The sequence below is a fragment of the Hemitrygon akajei genome, chromosome 19, assembly GCF_048418815.1.
Source record: "Hemitrygon akajei chromosome 19, sHemAka1.3, whole genome shotgun sequence".
NCBI lineage: Eukaryota > Metazoa > Chordata > Chondrichthyes > Myliobatiformes > Dasyatidae > Hemitrygon > Hemitrygon akajei.
In genome coordinates, this window is record NC_133142.1 from 45,152,721 (window position 1) to 45,167,809 (window position 15,089).

The following is a 15,089-nucleotide window of genomic DNA, read 5'->3' on the forward strand; positions in this document are numbered from 1 at the left end:
TAGAGTAGCCAATTAAACTACATTGGCCATCTATCAAGGATTTATTTTTGGTGACGAAAGGACAGCTCAACACTGCTTTGAGATATGGAAGAGATCTATTTGAACAAGACAGTAGGCAGAGGGACTGAATAGCCCTTCTTTAAAAGAAAACTTTCAAATTAAAAACTCCCCCCACTTTTATTCACACAGACCCAGCTCACTGAATTGTCAAACGTCTTTAAACTGTGTCACATCTTTGTTTTGTCATTCATAGCTACACCTTGTCCCTTAACTTCCTATCTTCATATGCTAAACTTCCATCCCGATTAACTGTACTCCAGCACTGAAATTCCAATATGGCTTTCTTGGGGCTGGAAATGTAAAAACTGAAAGTACTTCTTCCTTCAGTTGTAAACACCACTGATCTTCTCCACCAACTAAAAAGCTTGATTTTATAATTGCTGATTGAAAACCGCTATAATATTTATCATTCTCTCCAATAACCTCGATTGAGGCTACTTGATCTACAGTTTATAGCAGCTCTCAGAGCAATGGCAGTAATCTCATTCCTCACTATTTCCTTGTGACATATTTTCTCCCATCAATCCCTTTCCTGCCCACCGATTCTCCTGCCATTCACCCATACATGGGGCATTTTGCAGCCACCAGTTAACCCATGATGTGTTTTTGCAGCAGCACATCTTAAGCTTTATTGCCAACTAGTTTACAGAAAACACTTATAAAAGAAATTAACACAGTATACACTATGAAATTTGCACTTCGTGCCCACTTTATTAGGTACCTCCTGCACCTAATAAAATGGCCAATGAGCACGTTTGTGGTATTCTGCTGCTATAGCCCATCTACTTCAAGGTTTGACATGTAGATTCAAAGATGCTCTTCTGCACACCACGGTTATAACATGTGGTTATTTGAGTTACTGTCACCTTCCAATTTAGCTATTCTCCCCCGACCTTTCTCATTAACAAGGCATTTTTGGCCACAGAGCTGCTGATCATTAGATGTTTTTTGTTTCTCGCACCAGTCTCTGTAAACTCTAGGGACTGGTGTGCATGAACATCCCAGGAGATCAAGAGTTTTTGGGATACTCAAACCGCCCTGCCTGGTAGCAACAGTCATTCTATGGTCAAAGCCACTTAAATCACAATTCTTCCCAATTCTGATGCTTGGTGGAGCAGCAACTGAGCCTCTTGACCATGTCTGCCTGCTTTTATGCATTGAGTTGCTGTGGTGTCGCTGTCTATGTTGGGTCTCACTAATGTGGAGGTTGCCACATTGGGAGCACCAGATATGATGTAGAAGATGACCCTAATAGATTCACAGGTGAAATATTGTCTTAGCTGGAAGGACTATTTGGGGCCTTGAGTGAGAAACACTGCTTCTCATTTCTATGCTGTGAGACATTGATATAGAAATGATTATGGCACTTATGTAGGGTATAATGCACAGTTTGGAAGAGTTGTGATTTTATGTGGTAAAGTATCTCATTTGTAGCAATATAGATGTTGTCCTATCCAAGGATTACTTGTTTTTATTTTATTAAATTGATTGTAACCAGCAGCTGACAGATTTTAAAACTTCTTCAATTTTGTAACAGTAGTCAGATATCAAATGGTTGTTGATGATAATTGTCTCTGGAGCTTAAAAGAATCCCATGGAGGCAGTGCGATACAGTGTGCAAAGTGACTTATCATGTGCTCTTGGACTGTCACTGCCATAAACGGCAAAGGAGAGTTTAAAATCCGAAAGCATGCTTTGGTTTTGAATTTATATAAAGCATCATATATGAATCATAAAATCAAAACCAAATTATTTTCTTTAAGTTTTTATTGGTTATGGAGGCTCAGACTGGATTATCAAGTGGAAGAGAGAAAGGAAGTTCTTTGTCAGTGTCTGCTGTAAGAGTGAATGACAGATCAAAATACTTGACAAGAAAAAAATGGAAAAAAGAACAAAACCATTGTCATTAGTTTAAAACTAAGACTACAATTGAATTTGCACATGCCTCTAAATTTTCCTTTTACAACTCTCTGTAAATTACCGAATGCACTGCAAAGGCATTCCCGTTAACTTCAATATCATGTCAGTGCATTTCTAAACACATTAAGCATTATTTTCAGATCACCTGCATGCATGTATGGGGTATTGAGATGATTTTTCACATCAAACTTTCAATAACAACTGAAAGCCAACTTTAATTTTCACAGCCATTGCCACTATTGTTCCACATTGAACCTTATGTTTTCATCACATTGGATGTGAACCAGCTTCCACTTAAGGCTCAGTGTATTTGACAACACCCCACTGTGAATGTCATATTCAGAATATACTCAGATAAGACATAGGATATTATTCCTGAACTATAGCCAGCAATTGTGTTTAAATCCAGACATAAAACTAACAGAGAAGAACTCTGTATTTTACTATATTTTTCTCCTGGTTGTTTAGATTGACTATCTGAAGGGTTGGTTGTTTCTATAACTTTTTCATGATTTTGGAGCAAGTGGCTGAAATAAAGTCATTGAAGTAAAGTGAGTTTGGCACAGATGTGATTGTTACATGAACTTCCAGGATAGACAATGTTAACTTTGCCAAAATGACTTAACCACAGCAAGGGTGACCTAGATACCCAGTTGAATTATCATGTCTTGTCTTCGGTTGCAAGGGAATATATGATGCTGTGTGCTTAGATTGGTAATGCACTGAACACCATCCTCCCAACAACCCACCTCATCGCAGGCAATGCAGCGAGGTTTCTCACTCTCACAATAATGGCGCCCACACATCAGCCGGCCACTCTTCCAGAAGTAGATGAGATCCACCAGGGGTTCATTGCACCAGGTGCATAAAAAGCATGCTGGGTGCCAAAGGCGGGCATATCCAGCACGCTCACAATACACCACAGGGCTCTCATTGCTGACAGTCTGCTTGCAAAGTTCACAATGCTGCAAAACAAAGTGCAAAAAAGAATCAGGCCAACATAATAACATCAGATAAATGCTTCTATCAGGAAAACAGATCCAAAACTTGAGGTGTGCCTCACCCTTGAAACAATAGCCATTGACTTTTAGATGTGGCCAACCCATTTCCAGCACTTCCATTTTACATGTGCTGTGTCCGGAAGAATATTGAAGGAATAGCTTTCTGTTAAATAGGGCTGCTGTCAGTTTGCACTTTTGGGCTAAGCTCCAAGGACTGTGCTACAACTGACCTCACAGTTTACTTGATTTGCCATCAGTTCAGTCCAAAGATAAAGAAAAAGAATCCATTACAATCACAGGGTAATTCCAGCAATCCATATGAAGCTGATCGACAGTCCAGAAATATAGTTTCTTCAGGCAGGGCATTCTGAATGATTTAAAAATGATCTTTAATGGCACTGATGGATTCCAACAGATCTAGGAATACCAGAGCAGCATCACAAACCTGCTGGTATATGGAGATGTAACAATGGCCTTTTCAAATTTACGTTTTCAGGTGGAATTTACCATCCAATTTAAGTAGTTTTATCTTGCATTGCAGAGCACGTAATTCTTAATATTTCCTGCAAAAGGTCTGTACATGTCATCATTTAAAATATGACAACAACTCATTGTTTGGGTAAATTGGCACCAGACACAACCCCATCTAAATGCTTGTTTGTGTTTGACTGGAGCATTAGATTTTGCACTTCAAGGATGAATACACCAGCCTCAGGGCTGAATTTTTATTCCTTTTATTTTCCCCAAGGTGAAAATAGTATAAGTTTTCACTATCCAAGCAAATAAAATCTGAAAGCATTTCTTTTGAAGTTTGTGTTGGTTCTGATTTTATTACTTCTAGTCAGTGATATAAGATGTTAATCTCATAGTCAGGTAGATAATCAAGCTTCTTTGTTGACATTTTCTATCTAATCCTCACATACCACAATTAAAATCACTGCTGTACCTAATTATATAGACATTCAAGCTTTCACACAACCAACAATCAAAATGCCCACTTGTTCATGTAAAACGGAAACAAGGAAAACAAGAGGGAAAAAAAGCAATGGATTAGTAAATTTGTTTCCAAATGAAACTGGTAGAGAAAGAATATTGGCGAGGATTTTAAGAGCACTTCCCCTCTCAGTAAACAATAGCATAAGATTACACACTGAGACAAACAGGTTTCAAGACTCATTGGAAAACAACAAAAAGACAAACAAGATTTCAGAAAATATAGAAGTAACTGGGCTCTGAAATCAGCTATGTGTGCACTTTGTGCTCATCACAGGTTTTGGGATCCAGTTCCTGTGTAATGAGGCAAATCGTGGGACTGCTTGAATGTGTAAGTGGGGTGAGAACAAAGTCTTGGATTGGGATGAGAGTATAAGTCATGGATTCTGTTTAGTACTAGCCAAATAAACCCCGGTCCCACTGTTTATAATTGTCTGCCAACAAATACAATTTGATTCTGGGATAATTATTCTTAGCTCTATGCAAATAACACTAAATACTAATATATTCAGTTAAAATCTTTATTATTTACCAACATTTCCATGAATGTCCTTCAGGTGTAATCAGTCAGCTGATGTGTTCAATGCCTTAATGTCTAATGTGGTAATTCTTTAAACTGATAATAAAGCTTGCATGAAATACCAAAATTCTTTGACTCAAGTCTCTTGCCTCACCTTCACTCAGATGCCTTGTCTGCAGAGAAACTCATCAATCAAGTCAATGCATTTCATTTCATTTCCAAAGTTCAAAGTAAATTTAAAGTAATTCTCTAGCCCATCTTCCCTCTGTCTGGTTTGGCATTTACAGCTTTCTTTAAAAAAGGCATTCGCTTTTGAAATTGGCAAAACTTGGCATCAATTAAACAAGATCAAAGTGACAGAAATATCAAAGACTTCAGCATATCACAGAAAATCAACCCACAATGCAACTTATGAAGCTAAAGAACTTTATGTAAGTGAATGGAGGTGAAATAAAAGGCTGTGTTTTCATTACCTGTGGTTAATCCATACTTTAGTCAATGAGCAGGACACATTTTCAGTACAGAATATGTTTTGCACAACAGCAGTGATCCTATGGATTCTGCCAAACGTCATTAACCAGTTATCCGCCTTTCTCATATGCTTCATGAATTCTAGGGTGTTAGAGAGCATGCATAATGTTAATGTATGAGGGGCGTATGATGGCTCTGCTCTTATACTCAGTGGAGTTTAGAAGAATAAGGGGAGATTTCATTGCAATCTACAGAATATTGAAAGGATAGACAGATTGGATGTAGAAGGAATGTTTCCAATAGTGGGGAGTCCAGAACCAGAGGGCACAGCCTCAGAATAGAAGGACATCCCTTTAAAGCAGAGATGAGGAGGAATTCCTTTAACCAGAGGGTGGTGAATCTGTGGAATTCAATGGCACTGATAGATATGAAGGACAAGTCATTGGGTATATTTAAAGTGGAGGTTGATAGCTTTTTATTAGTAAGGGGATTAGAAGTTTCAGGGAGAAGACTGATGGAAGGATTTGAGAGAGAAAATAATCTAGCAATGATTGAATAGTGGGGCAGACTTGATGGGCCAAATTTCCTAATTTTTAACTTGTGTCTAATGGTCTAATGTCTCAATCAACTGGACATTGCTGCATTACTTGTCCCATGTGGAAGTGTTTTCCCAAGTGAACACCTTTGACCACAAGTCCAGCAGTCAGTGGTCAGCATGAAACATCCTGCAGATACTGTGACACAGGGACTCCATCTGTACTGCAGGCTTATTCTCTGAGTAAACTGCCAAAATCATTTCGCAGAAAGCCTCTTCACTGGAACTCACCAACAGGCACCAAGATCTTGCTTGGCTAGTGACTTCTTGTACAGAGAAATATCTTCCCCAATGCCCATTTCCTCAAGGACGGCTGCAGTGGGGTGAGATGGTCGCCCACCTCTTTGAAAATTGTGTATTCGTTGAGAAGATGTGGAGAAAGATGCAAAGAGCTACATCACAGTTCATCCCAAGCAACTGCGTAATGGAGGATACTTTGTTCCTCAAGGCACACCCAGAAACAGACATCATGTTGCTGGAAGATCATCAGCTCAGTGAAGGGCAAGTATCAGAGTTGTCTGTCCAATGCAGTGCTGGGGAAGGCACCATCAAGAAGTAGTCTGTAAAATGAGCCTCCACATAAAGTCTTCGGTGGAGTAAAATACTCCGCAAGTTTTGTTTATTTGATTCCTAGTATCCTGGTCAATTTTAAAAATAGATTATCTGGTCAATATTATTACAATGTTTGTGGGTTTCAATTGTTCTTCTTTTTTAAACGTAGATTAAGCTGATGTAGAGGAGAGGATTTAAAAAAAAAATAATTATGGAGATGTGCAATACATGATATTAGGAGAATTCCAGAAGGAATCTCACTGATCTTCCCTCTTGTCTTGCATCTCCTCTTGATTCTGATGTTTACGTATAGTAATGGAAGTCAGAGATAAGAACCCTGGATCAAAGCAAAACAAGGTCCTTTTTAATACATCAGAACGCTGACTGAGAGCTCGTGAGATGTTGCTGGTTATTGACATTAGCTTTACTCTAATCAGTTTGTATTTATTTTTATCATGCACAGGTAGGTTGAGCCTTTACTCACACATGCCAGGAAGTGTTGATAAGCATGTGTGCTTCTATGTGTACGTGACATCAGTGCTCTCAAACCACCTCCAAGGAAAAATCTAAAACTCACCAGGAAGACCAAACCTTAAATACATTTACAATTATTCTTATTCATCTGAAGAGATTTAGGAAAAAAAAATGATGGATATATCAATTTCATGCACTGTGCCCAATTAAATCCAGAAAAGTAAAGCACCCAGAAGCAAAAATGGATTGAATTTTATTTGGTCTGGAGTGGGTTAGTGGCAAGAAGTATAACTACTCCTATCATTGTGATGTTTAATTGAAAACATCACTAAAGGATAGTATAGAATTAAATATGATTATTCCTTAAACTTTTGGCTCAAATTGCCTGAAGAGACATAGCACATCACAGCAGCAACACTGAATGAGAAATAAATCAACTAAGTTTCAAAAATCTGGAATCTGAGAGTAGGGGAATGACAGACACGAGGAGTCGTATGGTTTTGAAGAAAGGAAATTATTGTTACAATAATTCTTGATTTTAGTGTACATTGGGTGAAAGCACAGAATAATACATTTGGGTTTCAGTGAACATAACTGGAGAGGCCATAGCAGTATAGCTAAAATAAAGCTAGAGCCTTTGCGTGGAGATACATGCATATTTAGAAATATTAAAGACAGATATTGTTGCTTTTACAATAAAGTCAACATAAACACAGTCAAAAAATAGTTTCATGTGTTTATCTAAATATTAAAATTGCTTTGCAGTTTAACTAATGCTGTATGCTTAAGTGTCAAAATGATTAAAAAGCCAACAGAAACTTTACAGAAGCCTTGTTAGGTTTCCCAACACATTGGACATGAAAATGCTGTTATTAGCACCAACATACTTATTGATACAATGCAATTAAACAGGTACAGTCCTTGTAAGGTGCTTTGAAGGGCTAAGCTACAGGGAATGATCAATTAGATGTTACAATGTGTTGTGCTGAGGAACCTGGATAGCCAGGTGAAGAACAAAGCTCTCATATCTCATGTACTTTGTACCTGGCCACTGCCAGATGTTCTGGCAAAAAGGTACATGGAAGGTCTCTCTGAGGATACGCCACTGTTTCTAAATGCCTGTGCTTTGGAGAAGCCTGCACTGCAAGCAGATGTTTGTTCCTATTCTGCATGCTTCTGAACATGGAGGAAATTGTTAATGAAGGCTCCTCTTTGGATAAAGACCTCAATAAAATAGCAGCAAGCAAGAAACAGTGAGATATGGCATCAGGAGCAACACCCTGGAATAATCTGGAGCTCGGAATCTGAAAGTGACAATGTCTCTGCACTACTGTGCAAAGCAGTCCAGACACACATAAGACTGGAGAAAATCTGCAGACACTGGAACTCCAAGCACACACACAAAATGCTAGAGGAACTCAGCATAACAGGTAGCATCTATGGAAAAAAGTACAGTTGACATTTCAGCCCGAAACTTCAACTATACTTTTTTTCATAGATGCTGCCTGGTCTTCTGAGTTCCTCTGGCATTTCATGTGAATGCTCAGACATACGGATTATAATTGAGGTTCGGGAGAGCTCTTTTTCGAAATGGGGAGCAAAAGATTCCCCATTTCTTCTTCAGAAGTCAGAGTTATAAAGAGACTTGGGAGTTCTAGTGTAGGAATCCCTAAAGTCTGAGTTAGTAGCAGGAAAGGTAAATGCAATTTTAGCATTTATTTTGAGAAGACTGGAATATAAGAGCAAGGATAAAATGAAGAAGCTTTATAATTTGTTGTTCAGACTACATTGAGAGTATTACGGGCAGTTTTGGGTCTCATATCTAAGGAAAGATGTGCTGGCATTGAAGAGGAGTCCAGAAGAGTTTACAAAAATGATCCTGGTAGTGAAAAGGTTCATGTATGAAGAGTGTTTGAGGGCTATGGGACTATATTCTTTGAAATTCAGAAGAATGAGGAGGGAATCTCAGTGAAACCTGTAAAATATTGAGAAATTTGGACAGAGTGGAAGTTGAGAGGATATTTCCAATAGAGTGGGAATCTAAGACTGAAGCGAACAGCCTCAGAATAAAAGGATTTTTATTTATTTATTGAGATACAGCATGCAATAGGTACTTCTGGTCGTTTGAGCAGTGCTGTCCAGCAAACCCCGATTTAACCCTAGCCTAATCACAGGACAATTTGTAATGACCAATTACCCTACCAACTGGAATGCCTTTGGACAGTGAGAGGAAACCAGAGTACCTGTGGTCACGGGGAGAATGTACAAACTCCTTACAAGCAACAGCAGAAAATTGAACTCCAGTCACCTGTACTGTAAAGCGTTGTGCAAACTACTATGCTACCATTCCATCTCATGGATGTCCTTTTAGAACAGAGATGAAGAGGAATTCCTTTAGCCAGGTGGTGCTGATTCTGTGGAATTCATTGTCGCAGACAGCTGAGGCTGCCAAGCGATTTGGTATACTTAAAGCAGAGGATGATAGGCTCTTGATTAGTAAGGGCATCAAAGGATATGGGGGAAAGCCATGATTAAATGGCAGAGCAGACTCATAGATCTGATGGACTAATTCAGCTCCACTGTCTTATGGGCTAAACTTCTAAAACCTTACTGAAAAGAATCCAGTTGCCCATCAGACATAAGCAGTCTGCTCTTTATCAGCACCGAAAGAAGTAGGCAACAGGCCAGTGGTATGGAGTGGAGCATCAAGCACGTCAACAGGCAATTTGCACACTATCCTTTCATCCGCTCTATTGCAAATATCCTGTATGTTTGATTATTCCCATTGTTTATGCGAGACCATCAATTATGATGAGTATTCACGTTCTCCTTTTTCTTGGTGCTCCTGTGATATGAGCCACAAAACACCCATTGCTTGTTGACGTGTATCAAATGCAAATAAACTCACACTCCAGGGGCCAAGTTCTGGGATATATCAACCAGCCTGTAATTTGAACCAGTCCGTGTAGCCGATTTTAATCAGAATTTGGGCAACGGTGAACCCTGCTTATCACGGCTAGCTGTTTCACACATGGTAACAATTTTCAACACAGTAAGACCACTAATCAGATTAGAATCAGAACAGAAACTTGATGGGGAGCAGCAAAACCTGCAAAGGCTGAATTACTACAAATAGTCAGTACCTCTGAAAATGAAAGTTTTCACAAATATTAACTTTAGTTTATGCAACCGTATGGCTTTCCTAAGAGGTCAGGTTGGTGGCATTACTGTTTCCTTTTGCAGGCTTTACCCAATTGTTTGAGAAGAGTTGCCATTGAAAAAAAATGCACATGTTCACATCATTGACAAGTGATAGCAAAGGTGATTAATGGCTCCATTCCATCCGCAAGAAAAATCATTTCATAATTACTTCTAAGTAAAGAGAAATACATTTAAATTCATGAGCTGAAGTTGGCAAGTCTATAAAATGTAATTTTATGTGAGCAGAGAGTTGCATTTTTCCTGTTTGAAGTAGAAATGCTTGCATATTTCAAAGGAAGACTTGGTGTTCTGGTAATTAATCTGGGTACTATGTAAAAACACAGATATCTGAGCTCAATTACTTTTGGCCCTGGCTGCTCCACTTTCGTAATTCGTGGTATAGAACAGGTGAGGGTCAGAGTTCACTGCTGTTTCAGAGTTTAGTCAGGCTCCAAACTGCAGCTGGGCATTCTCATTTTTAATGCATTCCATTTATCATTTTAAGTGTTTCAAAGTAGCTGTTCCAAGTTACTACTATCCTTCCTCTCTGAAACTGTAAAGGTCAACTTCCATTGAGTGGAGCTACTATGCGGATCTGACATATGTTTGCTCTCCCAGGCGGGAAAATGTAATGAACTTACTAGCCTGGGGCGTTTATGAAACAAAAGAAAAGGCATTCTTAATGATACTGTCAGACCAAAACAAGCCTGATGAAGGGTGTTGGGGTACTAGGCTGTGGTAAATTCCCCTTTAGCTCTCTCATTTCATAAGATTACCAGAGAATGAATTTCATGAAAGGCCCCCACCTCCACGCAAAATACTGCAAGGCACGTGTGACAACTGGTAATTTCATCATGGCAGTACCACTATAATTTCCTTACACACCTCTTTTCATTTCCCAAGGATCAACTCCAAAGTTTATAATGATAAACCTCACCAGTACTTTGGCAATTTTCTATAATAAAGAATCTGGGTGTGTTTCCTATCCTCATGAAATCCATCTGGAGAATTACAAGCACGCTCTCCCTTTGTATTGGGTCACTGCATGAAGTGAACCCAATACACGTCTATAATTCCAGTTTGATCATAGGTTTAGGTGTGCAAAGCTGGGTAAGAGAAAAGATCTGGAATTAAGCCTAGAAGGTATTGGAAGATCTGGAATAAGAAATAAGGCTGGAAGGTTTTGGCAAGGTCCAAACCAAGCACAATCTTAATTGACTGAAACTTAACTGTGGTGTGTTGCAGGGTCCATTGTTGTTTGTCATCTATATCAGCGATCTGGATGAAAATGTGGCAAATTTACTGATGATGCCATGATTGGGGGTGTAGCAGACTATGAGGAGGGCTATCAAAGCATATAGCAGGATTTGAACCAGCTGGAAAAATGGGATGAAACATGGCAGATGGAATTTACAGACATGTTGCACTTTGGCAGAATAAATCAGGGCAGGACTTAACACTGTAAGCAGTAGGCAGCGAGGAGTGCAGCAGAACGGAAGAATCTGGGAATACAGACCCCTGAGGCTAGGTGAGACTAGAACAAGAGTTCATGGGTTAAGGATGAAAGATGAAATAGTTAAGTGGGACATGAGAGGAAACTTCTTCACTCAGAGAGGGGTGAGAATGTGGAAAAAGCTGTCAGTGGAATTGGTGGATGCAGGATTGAAATCACCATTTAAGAGAAATTTGGATAGGTAGATGGCTGGAGAAGGAGAAAGGAGGGCAACGGTCCTGGTGCAGGTTGATGGTACAGGCTGAATAATAGTTTGGCATGGACTAGATAGGCTGAAGGGGTTGTCTCTGTGCTGTTTATGACTATGACTTTAACTAGTAGAAGTGGCTCGAACAAAAGATAGATCAACCGTGTCCTATATTCTTGATGCTGGGGGTCAAATAGGACAGGCACAAAGGTGTAAATTGAATGCTCCAGAACACATAAGCATTAGACTTTTTATATCAAGGTATCTATTTCAAATCTTTCATTAAAGCAAATGGACACCATGGCTCTCCCAGCCCTTGATTCATCTGTATAATTGACCACTGAGAACCTCCCATGGAGATTGTCAAAGAAGCAGCACACAAATACGGTTGTAAACTTATAACATTAGGTTAGTAGTGGAAGATAAACTTTTGTTTCCTTGAAAAGGTTGTATTTTACAAATTAGAGGGAAAACTTACAATCAGAATGCTTTCAGAAAGTGAAAATAAAATCCTATTTGTCGACCCACAATTAGAGCCGGATTATTGAGAGAAAACCTTGAAGATCTCCACGGAGAAAGAAGTCTGCCAAACCTGAAAGGTTATAGTATAAGGATTCCCAAGGTTGAAAAGAGAGATGCATTGAGAAAATCTGCAAGATTGGCAGATAATGGCCCATTTCTTTTCCTTCCTTAACCTGAAGAGGCTTTCTTCTAGCTAACATGCAATTTTTTGAATGCTCATCCCAAGTTGTATATGGCCATTTGGTGGCAATTTAGATAGTGAGCATAGCAGCCTGGTTGACAATTTAGGACAACTGTTTGGGAACTGCCTGTTTTGGTTCCAAGGAGATAATTCCTGCAGGCAATCAAGCACAGAACAATTAAAAATACATTGATTGAGAGGGGTCCTCATTCACTTTATTAAGTGCAGGAGGTACTCCTAATAAAGTGGCCTCTGAGTGTATATATTGCTTTAGATGTTAATGTAATTCATCATGTTGCAGGTACAGAACATAAGGGTCAACCTTCAACTATCACTATGCTAAAGTTGTCATTTTGTTAATTGCCTATGAAAAAGACATGAACTGGCCCGGGAGGCTTAGGCACTAGAAGGCTGTAGTGCTGACTGATGGATTTACAGTCCATTACCTTTGAGAGAATAGGGTGAAAGAATGAAGAGAAAATCTGTACAAGATACAATGCGAATACACAGCTTCTACAGTAAGCTTTCAACTACCTTGAGAATTCCTCAATCCACACCTAAGAGTGAACCTCTGCCTGGTCAAATCCAAAGGGAAATCTTAGTCCATTGACTTCCCTGTTCTTTCTGAAGCTTCCTTGATGCGCTATCAATAACTCTAGGAGACTGGAAGTAGAGTACAAAATGATAGGCTTTTATTAATAGCGAAAACGGGCACGGCCATTTTGAAGACTGTGGGAGGAGCAGTGCCCCAATCACCTTTATACAGGGGTCTGCGGGAGGAGCCACAGGAGCAGTCAGCAGAGGGGCGTGTCCAGAAAGGTAAACAATAGATTACCACTTTCCTTGAAAGAAATTATGTTTTCATGTTATGTCTGTAAAATAATTGGATGTGTGTGGCTGGGTTCCGGTCAACAGTATTCGAAATGACTGAAGGAAAATAAATAAAATCACAAGTCAGTGACCCATGGCAGTACAAGATCCTTTGATCTTGAACTTGATAGTTTATGATTAAAGAGCTAAGCCATGTTCCCCCTGTCATTACACTGCTCATTCTATTGAAAGATCAATTGAATGTAGGCCAGTTAAATTATAGAGCTTGTCAGTCTCACAGCCCAATAGCTAAGGTGGTATCAGAAAATCAAGAAATAAAGAAGATAGGCTCTATTTATTTTTATTTATTGACACAGAATAGGCCCTCCCAGCCGCGCCACCCAGCAATTTAATCCTAGCCTAATAACAGGGCAATTCACAATGACCAATTAGCCTACCCACCAGTACAGATTTGGACTGTGGGAGAAAGCCAGAGCAATGGAGGAAACCCACGCAATCACAGGGAGAATGTACAAACTCCTTACAGGGATGGGAATTGAACCTGGTTTGCTGGTACTGTAAACCGCTGTGCTAACCACTACACTACCATGCCACCCTTCTATCTTGGATGACTTTGATGACTTTGGCTTATGTCTCTTGTAAGCAAGTTGAATTCTCAATTATGTTGTTTATTGTATGCAGTGGCAAAGAGAGGAAAGAACGAAAAGGGAAAGGAAGAAGAGCTTATACACATGATAGGCAGAGAACTTGAAAGACATAGAAAAGATAAAAAAGACATTTTATATCTGTGGTTGCATTTTGTCTATGCACAAAACTGAGATCTAAGTGATGAACTGTGTAATCATTCTTATAGCACAGCTATTGTTCCTTGCTTATACCTATGCCAAGATAAGTACTTGTTTTAAGTTAGAGAATTTGAGATAGATTCACATGAGGGTGAACAGGATTCACAAATATTTTCTTTCAATTTTGCTGAGTAAGTTGTTAACAAAATAAAAACAATTAATAATGGTCACTCACATAGTTGTCTTTCTGCTGGGATTCTCCCAGTGTCCCATTGGATGCAGCTGGGGTGGCCTGTGGTATCTCCTTTGCTATTTTGCCATTGGCAAATTGTTCCTTAGCTTCTGCCTTCTGCTGCTGGTTGGCATCTTGTTTGGCACTAGCTGCCTGGCCAGGCAGTGCCACTTCTCCAACTCCCAGCATGTCACTCTTGTACTTTCTGACAAACTCCTGCATGCTCTTCACTTCACTCTCTGACAAGGCGTGACACTGAAAGGGGTCCTGGTCATAGGCAGGCAGCTGCCTCATTAGTTGCTTACGGCGATAATAGGCCCCTTCGGTTCCAGCAATTGGCTGCATTTCCTTTGGAATGAAATCCATATAATGAATAGCCTGATGAAGGGAGAGACAGAAAAAATGACCTCTGATTTATAACAGCAAACATATGGATTTAATTGCTCAAAATTTAACTGCATTGTACATAAGTATAAAACAGCTATTTCATTCACCCGTCTTTTCAAGTTTTAGAATTATTTTTGTTAAATTGTGATATTTTACTATAAATGGTCATAAATTATTGCCAGTGGTAGTGCTTGCTTATTACTCATTCTGATGTATTCGTGGAATTCTACAAATATTGTGTTGTTTGGAACAGTTTGTGCCGATTACACTGTACATTTATATTAAATGAGAAATCACTTTCTCTTAATACATTCTTAGTCCCTGAGCCATATTTTCTAAGTAAATCCGTGCTGATTATTCTTGTGTGTCCTACTGAAGATAATGTTATGTTACAACAGATCAATTACAGATAAATGATTTTATACGGTAATTCTTATCATTATAGCCAGACAGTTTTTTGGCTCTAAGATAATCATTAGAGGCTGAAAATGAGCTGCCCAAGGTTTCACAGATTTGGAGTGGAGTTAGTGGATGTGATTTTGCAAATATATTATCAGGAAATATCCTTATTGGCTGCTGTCCAGGCATTTTAAAAAGAATAAGTAACTCTGTACCATAATTCCCAATCCCATGTTGACACATGGGTTTTCCTGGGAAAGGGGAA

The 15,089-nt window shown here is 39.2% G+C and overlaps 1 protein-coding gene across 1 annotated transcript in view; it reads right to left on the reverse strand.

Moving 5' to 3' along the window:
* The window catches only part of lmcd1 (LIM and cysteine-rich domains 1), a 62,613-nt gene that overhangs the window by 3,216 nt on the left and 44,308 nt on the right, over positions 1 to 15,089 (reverse strand). Inside the window, exons 4-5 of the mRNA XM_073072443.1 lie at positions 14,042 to 14,416; positions 2,730 to 2,945 (exon numbers count right to left, since the gene is read on the reverse strand). Coding sequence (XP_072928544.1) covers positions 2,730 to 2,945; positions 14,042 to 14,416 — 591 coding nt within the window. The remainder of the gene's footprint in view (positions 1 to 2,729; positions 2,946 to 14,041; positions 14,417 to 15,089) is intronic.